The sequence below is a fragment of the Hevea brasiliensis genome, chromosome 9 (genome assembly GCF_030052815.1).
Source record: "Hevea brasiliensis isolate MT/VB/25A 57/8 chromosome 9, ASM3005281v1, whole genome shotgun sequence".
Classification (NCBI taxonomy): Eukaryota; Viridiplantae; Streptophyta; class Magnoliopsida; order Malpighiales; family Euphorbiaceae; genus Hevea; species Hevea brasiliensis.
This window is the reverse complement of record NC_079501.1, coordinates 20,661,368-20,675,244: the sequence shown is the minus strand read 5'-3', so window position 1 is coordinate 20,675,244 and position 13,877 is coordinate 20,661,368. Positions and strand designations below refer to the sequence as shown.

General features: G+C 30.9%; 2 protein-coding genes across 3 annotated transcripts; both read left to right on the top strand.

The window, feature by feature from the left end:
• The first annotated feature begins 260 nt into the window (after positions 1–260).
• LOC110661114 (caffeoylshikimate esterase) lies at positions 261–6,490 on the top strand. 2 transcript variants are annotated; one of them, XR_002496051.2, is made up of 9 exons: positions 261–372; positions 517–704; positions 943–972; positions 1,692–1,818; positions 1,907–2,053; positions 4,772–4,902; positions 4,981–5,118; positions 5,290–5,453; positions 6,100–6,286. XR_002496051.2 is itself a non-coding variant. In XM_021819679.2 (9 exons), exons 1-9 carry the CDS (start codon positions 321–323, stop codon positions 6,325–6,327), a joined length of 1,140 nt encoding a protein of 379 aa, XP_021675371.2. In that variant the 5' UTR covers positions 261–320; the 3' UTR covers positions 6,328–6,490. The 2 variants fall into 2 exon arrangements, 1 of the variants encoding a protein (XP_021675371.2); XM_021819679.2 differs by having other exon boundaries at positions 5,355–5,453; positions 6,100–6,490.
• Positions 6,491–9,465: 2,975 nt separating this feature from the next.
• Positions 9,466–12,009, top strand: LOC110661116 (caffeoylshikimate esterase). The gene is made up of 8 exons (XM_021819681.2): positions 9,466–9,716; positions 9,985–10,014; positions 10,270–10,396; positions 10,571–10,717; positions 10,820–10,950; positions 11,035–11,172; positions 11,267–11,365; positions 11,622–12,009. Exons 1-8 carry the CDS (start codon positions 9,573–9,575, stop codon positions 11,844–11,846), a joined length of 1,041 nt encoding a protein of 346 aa, XP_021675373.2. The 5' UTR covers positions 9,466–9,572; the 3' UTR covers positions 11,847–12,009.
• Positions 12,010–13,877: the final 1,868 nt, after the last annotated feature.

The following is a 13,877-nucleotide window of genomic DNA, read 5'->3' as shown; positions in this document are numbered from 1 at the left end:
CGTGCGCCGTGTGTTTTTGTTTTCTAGTGGACCAAAGACGTGTGCATGGTGGACCAGTCAGTCGCATATGAAAAACAACAGCGCAGTGAAAATTAAATCCCATTCTGAACAGTTTCAGCGTCTCACGTCCTTTCCACGCTAACTTGGAACTTTCTTCTTGGAAGGCAAGGTGACGTGTATGTGTATCCAAACCCAAAGTAATATTAAAAAAAACCAGATAATCCAATATTATAAATAAATAAATAAATGAATAAATAAATCTCCCACTCAGATCAATTGATGTAATTTTTGGGTCCAAGGTCAGATTGGGCATCCATTGTATGGCTTTGAAACAAGGGAAAGTCTACGCTCGCCACCGCATCTTACTAGATGGTCGGATGGCTGTACCACTCTTTTTATTTTTATTTTTTTATTATTCTGCTTCTAGAAAACTACAAAACGACTGCCACAGCTCTGATTATTTTTATTTTTATTTTTATTTTTTATTTTTGTTTTGGGGTTGTTGGGTTGGGTTAGGTGTTGTTTGTTTCCCGGGAACCAGAGGGAAACGGAGGGAAGTAATGGGACGTCCAGTGAGGTTTCCAGGCATCAGCAATGAGTTGCAGAAGATTCTCGTTGCGAACATGGATGAGGCGCCTGCCAGAAGGCGAGCTCGTGAAGCGTTTAAGGATATCCAACTTGGAATTGACCATATTTTGTTTAAGGTTAACTTTTTTTTTTTTTTTTTTTTATTTGTCCCAATTTCGCTTTCATGGATTCACATTTTTGTCTCTGCGTCGTCTGGTGTATCATCTATAGAATAGGATCTTTAGTTTTCGGTTTTTTAACTGTTGGAAATAGTATTGATTCAGTTAAACTAGATTGAGATGATTGTTTTCTGTTTATTATTATTTGGATTTTCATAGTTAATTCTTACTTTAATGCCTATTTATTGTGTTGCAGTCACCGGCTGATGGGTTGAAAATAAAGGAGGTAAAACTCTTTACTTCAGTTTTTTTCCTTTTTTTGGTGTTCTTATTTGTTTTTTAAATTCACAGTTTCATTTCTATTGAGGCCTGCAAATTTATTGATTAGTCAAAATCTTAATTGCGTGAAGATGAAAGGGGAAAAAAAAAAAAAGAGGTGGTAGGGTAGTTGAATACTTGTGCTATTTAATTTGATTTTATGAACGGCAGTTGAAGTTGACAAGCTGAAAAACATTGCAATACAAATGTGCACCTCTGCTTACTTTGTAACAATATTCCTGCTGAAACATTTAAAGCTAGATATGGTTCTATGTGCACTTATAATTGTAGAAGAGGAGTCCACATTTAAAATTTCAACTACCCATTGCGAGAGTCATTTAATTACCTCCCTTCCTCTTCAAGTGCACTAAATTGTCATTCCCACTTCCTCAAAAACAAACCTTTCTTTACCTTTTTTCTGTTGTGCTAAAATTTGCCAATTGCCTGAGGACAAAATTCTCGAATTTTGAATTGAGCATTGCCAGGATTTAATTGCCCCCCTTATTAATTTTTCTTCATGTTGAGGTTCTACATAAGTGGAACTGAACAAAGAATTTCATAGAAAATATGATGTGTTTATGCTAACACTCCTTGTTATTTAATCTGCAATCATTTTTTGGTTCTGCAAAGTTTGCTATGGTCTACTTTCTCAATAAAGATTATCAATTGATTTTTTTTTTTGTACAGTCATATGAAGTGAACTCTAGAGGATTGGAAATTTTTACAAAAAGTTGGCTCCCAGAGACCTCTCCCCCAAGAGCAGTGCTGTGTTATTGTCATGGTTATGGAGACACTTGTACATTTTTCTTTGAAGGTATGTAGCCATCATCAGTACTGACCGATATGAATTTTTAGGAATGCTCTGATGATGAAAATTTATTGATTCTCGGCATTGTTTGTAGGAATTGCAAGAAAGTTGGCATCATCTGGATATGGAGTTTTTGCAATGGATTACCCAGGGTTTGGCCTTTCAGAAGGTCTTCATTGCTATATTCCCAGCTTTGACAGGCTAGTTGATGATGTTATTGAGCATTTCTCCAAAGTCAAAGGTTTGGTCAGCTGTTTTAAGCTCTTTGTAAAAATAAGGTTTTCTTTTCCTCCCTTGTTTCCTAAGATGTTACAAATTCTTTTCATAAGAAACCATTGATATCTCCTTGGAGTGCATGAGTGAGGTTCTACCTTCATAATTCAAATGCATGTGATATATGGGATAGCAAGTTAATGTAAGAAAATTTGGAAGGTTAATCCTGGGAGAATGCTTGTGCCTAATATTATTTGAAGGGGATAACCAATCATCACTGATTTGCATAGGCTAAAGGCTAATTGTAAACTTTAAGAAACTATAGTTGCAGAGTTTTGAACTTTTGTCATCATTTAATAATTGGCCAGATTATAACCCGTACATCATCTTGTTTATTATGACATTTGGTAATCAGAGTATCCAAAGGTTTTACCCAATCATAGCTTCTTCTTGTTGCTATAGCATATGGGTGTTTGGTTAATCAATTACTTTCATCTTGGCGGTGGTTGGGATTCTCTACTTAACTAAATTGGGATACCTGGGATTGGAACTCTAGATCCACCATTTCTGCAAGATGGGTTTTGAATGAAGAAACTGGATTGAACTGTTTGACATGATTTAAACCTAATCCTTCCTGCATATCCCTCATTGAAGGATTAAGTGAAAGTTAATTAGCAACCAGTAGAGAGGTTTGGTCTATGGGGGGAACCATCAACTTTGGTTGGGAGTACTTTTCACTTCCATACTGTCCTTTTCCTGTTTTTCTGGTTCTTAGATGTGCAAAAATTTTTGTAAAAATTTTTGTAAGGGGCAAAAAGAATAATGGCTAGATTTGGCAAAGTAGTGCTGAGTGTTATAAATAGCATGACATTAACCATGTCATTTTTACTCATCCAATTATTGCTCTAAATCTGAATATTTAGAGTGCATATTTTGGGTTCATTCTTTAGAATACTAGACTGTTTGTCATTTATTGTATCTGGAGGAGTTTCTTAGGCCATTTGAATTCAGATTTTAGACACAAACACGGATTGAAGCTGCTTCACTAAGAATTTTCTGGTGGAGGTGATTTTTCTTGTAGCCATGTTTCTTACCTGGGGCTTAGGTACTTTATTTACAGATCCATTAATTGCTCTTAATCCAAATGCTTAGCATGGTTATCATACCTGGACTGGACCGGCCGGTTAGACTGGTTTAACCAGGAACCGTAGCCTGGTCCGGTTCGGTTTGATGAATAAACCCTGATTGTAGGAAACTGGTGAGAATTGGTTTGAACCGACCGAGTTTCTCACTAAACAAAAAAAAATTTAAATTGATGAGGGCACCATGATTTGCGCCGAGTAACCATTTGAACCTGGGTGCATACTTGCACCCAGTAACCATTTGAACTACCGCAACTTTTTATCATTCTTTTACACATAACATATATAGAGAGTAAAGTGATTTGTTTGACTTTGGAAATTTCTTCTGCTTCGGACTTTCTGCTTCTTTTACTTTATTTTATTTTTCTGATTTTTAATATTTTACTTTCATTTTTTTATTTATAAAATAAAAACTTCTATTATTGATATTATTTTAGAACGATTTTAATTTAAAAAAAAACCACATAATATATATATTACATCAACTAATTATATAAAATTATTGCTTTTATTAATTTAAAATAATTAACCTGTAACATTATAAAGAAAATTGAAAAATTCTTGGTTTCATCCATTTACAATTTGAATAATTAGTGATGTCAATAATTTATTATATTGGTATGTTAATTTGAATGATTGAATTATCTTTCTACTTTATTATTAATTTTATAATATTTATTTAATAGTATACTGGTTAAACTCTGATTTGACCTTGGTTAAGTCCTGTTTTGACATCAGTTGAATCTTAAATTCTTAACCCTCTGCTTTCCGTTCAATAAGTGGGCGGGGTTTGAAAACCTTGATGCTTAGAGTTCACATTTCAGATTCATTCTTTAGAATAACAGACTGTTTGGTTATTTATTGCGTCAGAAGGAATTTCTTAGGCAATCTGAATAGAGATTACAGACTCAAACATGGATTAGGCTGCTTCAATACAGAATTTTCTGTTGGACAACCTCACAGCCTCAGTTTCTATAATTTTTTTGAAAATGTGCTTGATCTCTCATGGTGGCACTCCACTGCTAGGACAACCTGGTTATGCTAGAAATTGACCTTTTAAGTTCTTAAAAAATCCCAGGGTTTAGCCTCTCAAGAAAAAATGATTATGATGAAGGTAAGAATTGAATGAGTTGCAATTACCAGTGTTCAAGCATATGGAGTGCAGAGGGTGGAAATGGCTTTCTTGAAATTTGCTCCTGATAATGTCCTGCACTTCTCTGTGAAATTCTGTATCAATTTCTCAATATTAGAAGAAATTTTTGTGTAATCACCCCAAATGCTATTCTTTATTGATTGTGATATAGAAAACAAAATTGCATAAGAAAGATTACTGAATGGTATCGCATAAGAAAGATTACTGACTGCCCACCTTTGTTTGCTGCTGCTTCTTTTTTGTGTTCTCTTCAAGTTCCTGCACTTTTGGAACAACCTCCCCGTTGCTAGGTTGTATGACTCAGTAAGTCAATGTAAAAGTATAGGGCAAATGTATGCAGGCAGTGCCATTGTAAATAATCTGCTCTCTCTTAGAATGGCCTATTCATATTTTTCGATGACATAAGTTGTGGCTTACCCCTAATTTATGTGTCTGATTCTTTGGATGGCAGAGGACCCGGCAATTAGGACACTCCCAAGCTTCCTGTTTGGACAGTCAATGGGTGGAGCTGTTGCTTTGAAGGTGCACTTAAAACAACCCGATGCATGGAATGGTGCCATTCTTGTTGCACCTATGTGCAAAGTATTTTTCTCAACTTAATTAGGTTAATGTCTTGCTTGTCTGTAATTTTCCATGTGAAAGCTGAAACAATTATTGTAGATTGCAGATGACATGGTTCCACCTTTGTTGGTGAAGAAAATCTTGATTGGTGTAGCAAATGTTCTTCCAACGAAAAAATTAGTTCCACAAAAGGATTTGGCTGAGGCTGCTTTTAGGGAATTGAAGAAGCGAGAGCTGGTTTGTCTCTTTACTTAAATAGACTAATACTAAAATCAAATCATAATTACTGGACATGTTATTTTTTTGGGAACTTATAGGTTGATGCAAACGGGATGCTTTGGTGTAACATCATTGTCGATCTTCCTTAACTTTGATCCTTCTTGTTCTTATCTGTCATTGTCTCTGCAGTTTACATCCTTGCTACTCTGGTTGGATATTTATTGCAAATCTTTTCTTCCTCTTCTCAAATGCAGACAGCTTATAATGTTATTGCTTACAAGGACAAGCCACGGTTGAAGACAGCTTTAGAGATGCTCAGGACCACTGAAGAGATAGAAGAGCGACTTGGAGAAGTATGCCAATTCATCTGTTACTCTTTTATTACATTCGATGAAATTTTACAATCTGGACCACTACTCTATTTTTTAATCATATTACACTTTGTAAGCATGAGATTCTGTTCCATCTCCCTATACGCTCTTCCAATTATTTCCTAGTTCTGTTATCATATTTTCAGACTCCCAAAAGAATTTTTTTTTTTTTTTTTTTTTCTGATTTTGTTCAGCATATTCAGAAAATTTAATTTCAGGGGTTACAAGAGTGTTTCTACTGTTCTGAATGAAGGTTATGTGGTTAGGCAGTCATGCAACTCACTTGCATGTTGCTTATTGAAGGACTTCATAGCAATTTTTTTTTGAATTGGCAATAATAAATTACTTGGTCTTTTATGTTGCATTGACCTTCTCTAATATTTATGGTTTTAGCTATTTGCCAGATCAGATGCTGTAAAAGTTTTCTAAATATGTTGCTTCCTTAGTAAGATATTCCTAGAGATCTGAATTTATTATCAATTCACAGTATATTAGACATTATTGACCTTTTTGCTTTTTTAAATAAATCTCAACTATTTACTTGAATAGAATTCCATTGATTTAGAGAGAACTGCTAAGCAAAGATTATTAAGTGTTTTAATTTATAATGGCGGTGCTGTGATTGCAGGTCTCTCTGCCACTGTTAATTCTTCATGGAGAGTCTGATATTGTAACAGATCCATCTGTGAGCAAGGCTTTGTATGAGAAAGCCCGCAGTTCAGACAAAAAGCTTAAGCTATATAAGGATGCTTTTCATTCTCTTCTTGAAGGTGAGCCGGATGAAATAATAATTCGGGTTTTAAATGATATCATTTCTTGGCTTGATGAGCACACCAAAGAAAGTAATGCCTGCTGATCAGTTGCCTCTTTTTACTGCACAAAACATTGAAAATAAATAAACAAACAAATAAATGCAGAGTATTGAGATGGTTTGTGTGTTGGGAAATAAGGCTGCCTTCTCATGTAAATAACCAATCTATTACATTCTATTAAATTTTCTTTTTTTTTTTTTTTTCTTTCATTTAATTTCGACTTGAACTCAAATTCGAGATATAATTTTTTTGCTTTTTCATACATATGGACACCAAATTGAAATGCATTCTCCATCTATTAATAAAACCAAAATTCATGAATGGTGTTCAATGATGATAATATTATTGATAACAATTCTATTAGTAGAACTTGAATATGAAATCTCTTGATTTTTAAGATTTTAACTTATTATGAGATCAAGATCTCAATTGGTTGGTTTGGATAATAATGATTGATGAGAGAGCTTTTGACTCATTAATATATTTTGTAAGAATTTAATTGATAGTGCACATTTAATGCAGGTGAAATATTTATATTTTATTTGGGTAGAAACAAGATTATTGTCCAACTAACAATAACTTCATTGATTAATGGAAATCAATAAAAACCATTTGAAGGCAGTTTTTGTCGCCAAGCTCCAAGGAGGAAAAGTATTAAGCATAGCAAGTCTCTGTTTGGATTGTTCGAAGGGATAGAAGATCAGAATAATTTTTTTTTAAAATATTAAAAAATAATTAAAATATATTAGATTTAATTTTAAATTAATTTTTAATATTTTTAACTAATATATTTAAAAAATATTTTTTCAATAGTAATTTTAATAATAACATTAATCGTTCAAATCGAAAGACGCAAAAGATTAATGGGTAGGTATGTGTTCTCTTTAAACAGAAATTTTGAATAATCTTTTGGTGGAGTCCAATGCCCAACTTGCCAGCCAACGCGGAGAAGTTCTTCAATTATTATAGTGAATTTACCTATCAAATAAAAATTTTAATAAACAAAATCATTTTGAGATTTTTGAATTTTATATATTTTATTTATCAAGTTTCTTAAATTTTATATTATTTTAAGAAGTATATATTATATGATGGAATAATAATAATAATAATTGTATAATCAATAAATAGATAATTAAAAACTATGGCAAATAAAAAAAATTTTAATGTTTAAGATGTAATGATAAAAAATAAATAATAAATGATGAAAAAAAAAATTATGGATGAATCCAAATATGGCGGCTCGACCTCTGAGATTTTATAAATAATTAGGGTATAATAATCTCTGCAGTCTAAAATTAAAAAAAATAATAAATTTAATTTAATTCCCTTTTATCATATGATTTATTCAGAAATTTAATTAATTTTAAAAAATATTTGGAAGCAAAATAATATAACGTGCAAAATTGAAGGAGTTTGAGGATGGTGTGTTCCTGATAATTTATAGAACATAAATGTCGGCGTTATTAATATTTGCAATTTGAAAGCAACGACAGAGGGCGAGTTTTGGTTTGATTTTTATTATACATTGTTTTCAGCTACATCTCCCAACCATATTGGAAGAATTACGTCACATCACTCCACCTATCTTCCATCTGTAAATTTTTACATTATTTTTTGGATAATTTTTTTTAAAACAATTATGAATTATATTCTTAAATCAAAACTTTTAAGAATAATTAATTTAATCGAACCGATTCAATTAATTAAAATTGAATATACTAAATTAATTTAACTCCATTTAATTTTTCAATCAGAATAAAGAATTGCTCACCCTCGCATCTACTTTCTAGCATTCCAGGCTATGGGTTGGCTTCCCCATGCACATATGGATTAAACTTGAATTCATGGTGGAGCATTAATTGAAATCAACACACTTGATTTAATTATGCACAAATCTCTATCTTAACTGATCTGTATGAGAACGTGCTTTCCATAGGCTGACCCAACAAAGAGGAAGGTCATAGTTGTTATGGCGCCTATGGGACCTCGTTGAATTAAAGTTGAGGCATGTACATGGACCCCTTGCATTTAAGTCTTGTGAAGTATTCCCCTTTTATTTCCTACCTTTGCATGAGTTGTTTGGTGTGGCTGTTTCTCCTTCTCCCACGAAGATAGATTTACATTTCTCTTTTTTAATCTATTTTAGTCATTTATTTTTTTTTAAAATAATAATTTATTTATTAATATGTCTTATTTAATATATGTTAAAAAAAGTAAAATTTATTAATTTTAAAAATAATTTAATAATATGAATAATTTAATTTTTAATAAAATAATATGAGTAAAAAGTATATTAAAAAAATGAAATAAAATTAATTATATTAATATATATGAGATATAAATAAGTTTATTTTAATGAAACGGAGGGAGGGAGCGTATCATTTTATGTCAGTGTCTCAACCTAAAGCTCTTTTAACTATTAAATGTTGGGTAGAGGACAGTAGTAGAGAATGGGACAGAGAGAAAAATAAAGATGTCTAGCTAGTTGTGTACGAAAATAAATATTAAAAGCAAAAAGAAAAATATTTATTTTTTTAATTATTATAAATGATTCTATTGAAAATTAAACTTAAAATATTTCAATTTTAAAAATAATTTCAGTACCATTAAATTAAAATTTATTTATCTGAAAATATTATTTTAACCTCTATTTATTGAGAATAAATTGTTATAAGGGGTATAAGGAGATTTTAAAAGCTGTCCAATTTTTTAGATACAAATTTGGTTATTTTTATAAACAAATATAGACCTTGTACATGCCCTTAAGGTTTCATATATATATTTATACATACAAAACTCTGGTATTGGGGTATTGGATGAAGGACATATGAATAAAGTAGAAATAATAATGATGTTATTATTATTATTATTATTATTATTAACAACTCTCATTGAGCTCAATAAACTAAAAATAATGATACTATTATTTTTATTTTTTATTTTTTATTTTAGAAAAAGCAGTGCTTCTGATTAAATACTGCAGTTCATTAAATACTATTCCACTTATTATATATGGTTGTTTTTACAATTTTCATGAGCATTTGCATTCTCTGCTAACTGCTACTAACTAGTTATGGCTGTTATTTCTTGCTTTTATGATCCAACTACTCTAGTTATTACTCGGTTTATTGGGTCAATAATGTTTAGTAGATAGCGTGAGAAATTGAAAATTAAATTTCTATAATTCTTGATAGCTAACATTCCATTAACATGGTTGAAGAAGAGGTACTGATCCCTAGACAAGCAAAAGAATAGAAGAGTTGAGAGAGAGTAGTGGTGGGAAGAAATGGTGAAGCCACAGGAGCTCCCAGACATGAAGGATGAATTCCAGAAGATCTTGGACGCCAAAATGGACAATGCACAAGAGAGACGCCGTGCCCGGGAAGCCTTCAAGCAGATTCAGCTTGGAATTGATCATTGCTTAATGAAGGTTTATGAGAACTAATAACGTCTGCATGTTTCTATTTGTTTTGTCACCTTTTTAACTAACCTCTCTGTGGAAAATGCTGGATGTGACAGTAGTAAGATGACATATTATGGGGTTGTGGGTTTTGATGTTGGTTCCTTGCTAAGTTTTCTCTCTTGCTTAATTAGTTGATTATGGAAGATGGGTTTTTCAAGTTTAGGTTTCAGCCTTGGAATTCTTGATGGGTGATCATGAATGATCAATTTCTACTTTGTTATTGTTTGTGTTGCAGATGCCATGTGAAGGACTGAAGATAGAAGAGGTAAATAAAACCATGTCAACATTAGTTGAGCTTTAGATAATGTTTGACGTGTAATTAATTACTATTTCCAAGTGCTACTGCTCTTCTAGTGGCTAATTAATTATTCATCCTTCATTCCCCTTCTGAGCTTTCCATATTGCAGAAGCCAAGACCCCTTTAAGAAAATACCTTTGACTTTTTTTTTTTTTTTTCACAATTAGGCTATTATCCATTTGAAATAAGGATAATAAATTAATCTTCAAATTTTGTTTACAGTCATATGGAGTGAATTCCAGAGGATTAGAAATATTTTCGAAAAGCTGGCTGCCGGAGAATTCTAGCCCCAAAGCATTGGTTTGCTACTGTCATGGTTACGGTGAAACGTGCACTTTTGTGTTTGAAGGTGTGAAGCTCTGATTATGAGAAGAGTTTAATGGAAAATTTTGAATTGTAGTGAATGTGGAACTTGCTATGTTTAAATATATATGTTACGGAGAAGTGTATGATCAGGGTGAAATTCATCACAAAATTTTATAATTAACAGAACTAATTAAGCTTAATATGTTGTTTGGTGCAGGAGTTGCAAGAAAGTTGGCATCATCAGGCTATGGAGTCTTTGCAATGGATTATCCAGGCTTTGGCCTTTCAGAAGGTCTTCATGGGTATATTCCAAGCCTTGATAAGCTTGTCAATGATGTGGCCGAGCATTACTCCAAAATCAAAGGCAAATGATGCTTTCATTCAACCCAATTAAACTAATATATGGTGATCAATTTAAGGAAATAATCATCTTTCTTCATGCAAAAATGATTGATTTTGGTGGCAGAGAACCCCAAGTTCCAGTGTCTCCCAAGCTACCTATTTGGACAATCTTTGGGTGGAGCAATAGCCATGAAGGTGCACTTGAAACAACCAGATGCCTGGAATGGTGCCATTCTTGTAGCATCCATGTGCAAAGTAATTTGGTCTTCCTTCAACCAGATTTTGTTAGACATAATCCCCTGCAATTTTTCTCTTAACCCAGAAAGTCTCTGCTTTTAGTTTGCAGATAATATGATCCCACCATGGATAGTGGTGCAGATTCTAATTGGAATAGCTTATCTTTTTCCGAAGCTGAAAATAGTTCCACATAAGAATTTCGTCAAGATGGCATTCAGAGACTTGAAAAAGCAAGAGCTGGTAATTAATTAATCTTTCGTATGATTTACACACAAGTAATAATTGATTTGAAAGTTGGTGATAATTACCAAGTCCTCTGCTGTACCAACTGCAGGCAGCATATAATGTTATTGCTTACAAGGATACAGCCCGCCTGTGGACTGCTTTAGAATGTCTAAGAACCACCCAAGAACTAGAACAACGCTTACAAGAGGCATGTTGCTTCCCTCATCTCTCTTTTATTCTCCGGTTGATGTGCAAAAATCAACCTCCCCCTTACGTTTTCACCAGTTAGACTTGTTTGGTGTAGCATCCATTGGATAGAGAGGGTGACATGCATTCACAAGCTTACTATAGTAGTAGATGCATTATATAATCATATTTTTGCCCTAATGAATGTCAAACCAGAAACATTCAAACAATTACTGTTGATCATCAAAACTTGATGCAATACTGAGTATGATTTGCAGGTTTCTGTGCCATTACTAATCTTGCATGGAGAAGCAGATGTTGTAACAGATCCATCAGTAAGCAAGGCATTGTATGAGAAGGCAAGTAGTTCAGACAAGAAACTTAAGCTTTATAAGAATGCTTTTCACTCTCTCCTTGAAGGTGAGCCAGATGACACGATTTTTCAAGTTCTTGATGATATTATCTGCTGGCTTGAAGATCACAGCGTTAAAAAAATTAAATAAATTTTTTATTTACTGCTTTATTTATTTCTCAATAGAAAGGGCAGAAATGTTCCTAGCTGCTACCATGTTGTTTTGTACAATTAATTTGGTATCACACTTTTAAACATTGAATTGGTTTGTGCTACAAAGTTCTGTTGGATTACTATTTACTTATTCTTTAAAATCCGATACCGTTTTATCAGATATCATGGTAAATTTTAATCTTTGTATATATAATGTTTGATGCAATGAGTCACTATGATAAATAATGTTATAATTATTATGAAAAGTAAATAAATAAATACTAAAAGTAATAAATTGTTGAAAATGTGATTATAAAAAGTAAAAATAATATATAAATTCTTAAAAATAATTTATTTTTTTCCTAAGTGTTTCAAATGCTAGAAAATACAAAAAATATTTTCTATGAAACAAATAGTCTTAAAATTTAATTCCATTAATAGATTAGTTATTACAGCTAAATAGTAATAATTTATAATAATTTAATTTTTTAAAATTTATTTTATTAATAAAATTAAAATAAATAACACGTGAATAATGATAATATTTAGAAATTAAATAATAATTATTTCTTTTATATATTAAAACTAAATTTAAATAATTTCTTGATTTGTGCGTGTCATCGCCTTGCTAAACTTCTATATAGGGTAACAATTTAAATTCTCGATTTATAAAAATTCACCCCCATTCATCTAAAAGCTTGCAAAATTTAAAGAATCACATAAAAAAAAATAAAGGAAAAGGGATTATTTCTTTATTTAGTTGGCAGGAGATCTCAAAATAAATTTTCTTCCAACTGAGCTTTTATTAAGGTTTGAATAAAGTCTCAAAATAAATATTACTATGGGTATGGACATCTAAGGTAAGAGAAAATACTGGGTAGGTTAGCTTGGATATTCGATACTTAAATTACTATGGATATCAAAAGAGTATTTGTTTCACTTTTTGGATGCAATTGATAATTGATATACCCAAACAGATGAATTAGAGTATTTAGTAAACTTAAAAAAATGATTAAATAACTTTAAAAAAATGATTTAATATAAATATAATATATTAAATCAATAATTATATATTTATTTTGATAATATAATAAATTAAATTAATAATTATATATTTAATAATAAAATAAATGATATAATATAATAAATTTATAATTTTATATTTATTCAATAATAAAATAAATTATATAATATATGTTCTTATTAGTCAATTTATATATCAACAGCAACAGTTAAACATAATTTTATCAAATACTTAATATAAATCAGTTATCATGAGCTATCATTTATCAGCTATCAACTAATAAAAATAACTATTATCTAATAGTTATCAGCTGTATCTAACAGTTAAACCAGATAGACCCTCAGTAAAATATAAAATTAATTAAATAATAGCATACTTGAATGCAAAAACATGAGCTCTTTATATGGGTATGGGTATCGGGAAGACTACTATTTGAAATAGAATTTAGTATTTAAGATAGGATTTCTATTTTGAAAGAGTATATTCTACTCAGGATGATATAATGTAAAAAATGTTATCTAAAATTAATAAAATAAATAAATATTTAATTAGAATCGCAAATTATTGATTTTTTTTTTAAAGAAAATGATTGAATTTAATTTTATAACAATATATATTCACACTCTGTTTGTCTCATTATTTAAGTCATTCAGATTTAAAATTGATAGAAAATTTAAGTTAATATTATCTGAATAGGATTTAATGACCTGTTCCATTTATATTTATTACCCACTTATCGACACCTAATAAATTTGGAAAGCTAAAATAAATAATTGCTATAGATAATTCAACAAATCGGCTAATTCAGTGCCTAAGCAATAGCCCAAAATTAATCCTTACAGGCCTATTTAGTGTTACTATTGAAACAGTTGTTAAGAAAATCGCTCTTTTAAATATACTATTTAGAGAGTATTAAAAATCACTTTTTTAAATATATTAGTTAGAGAGTATTAAAAAATAATTAAAAATTAAATTTAATCAGTTTTAATCATAAAAAAATTAAAA

Bases quoted from the DNA above. Each gene is read 5' to 3' on its own strand.
- LOC110661116 (XM_021819681.2), top strand. From the start codon at position 9,573: ATGGTGAAGCCACAGGAGCTCCCAGACATGAAGGATGAATTCCAGAAG. The intron at 10,718-10,819 runs GCAAATGATGCT...TTTTGGTGGCAG, and splicing joins GCATTACTCCAAAATCAAAG to AGAACCCCAAGTTCCAGTGT. The intron at 11,173-11,266 runs GTAATTAATTAA...TACCAACTGCAG, and splicing joins ACTTGAAAAAGCAAGAGCTG to GCAGCATATAATGTTATTGC.
- LOC110661114 (XM_021819679.2), top strand. From the start codon at position 321: ATGGCTTTGAAACAAGGGAAAGTCTACGCTCGCCACCGCATCTTACTA. The intron at 1,819-1,906 runs GTATGTAGCCAT...CATTGTTTGTAG, and splicing joins TTGTACATTTTTCTTTGAAG to GAATTGCAAGAAAGTTGGCA. The intron at 5,454-6,099 runs GTATGCCAATTC...CTGTGATTGCAG, and splicing joins TAGAAGAGCGACTTGGAGAA to GTCTCTCTGCCACTGTTAAT.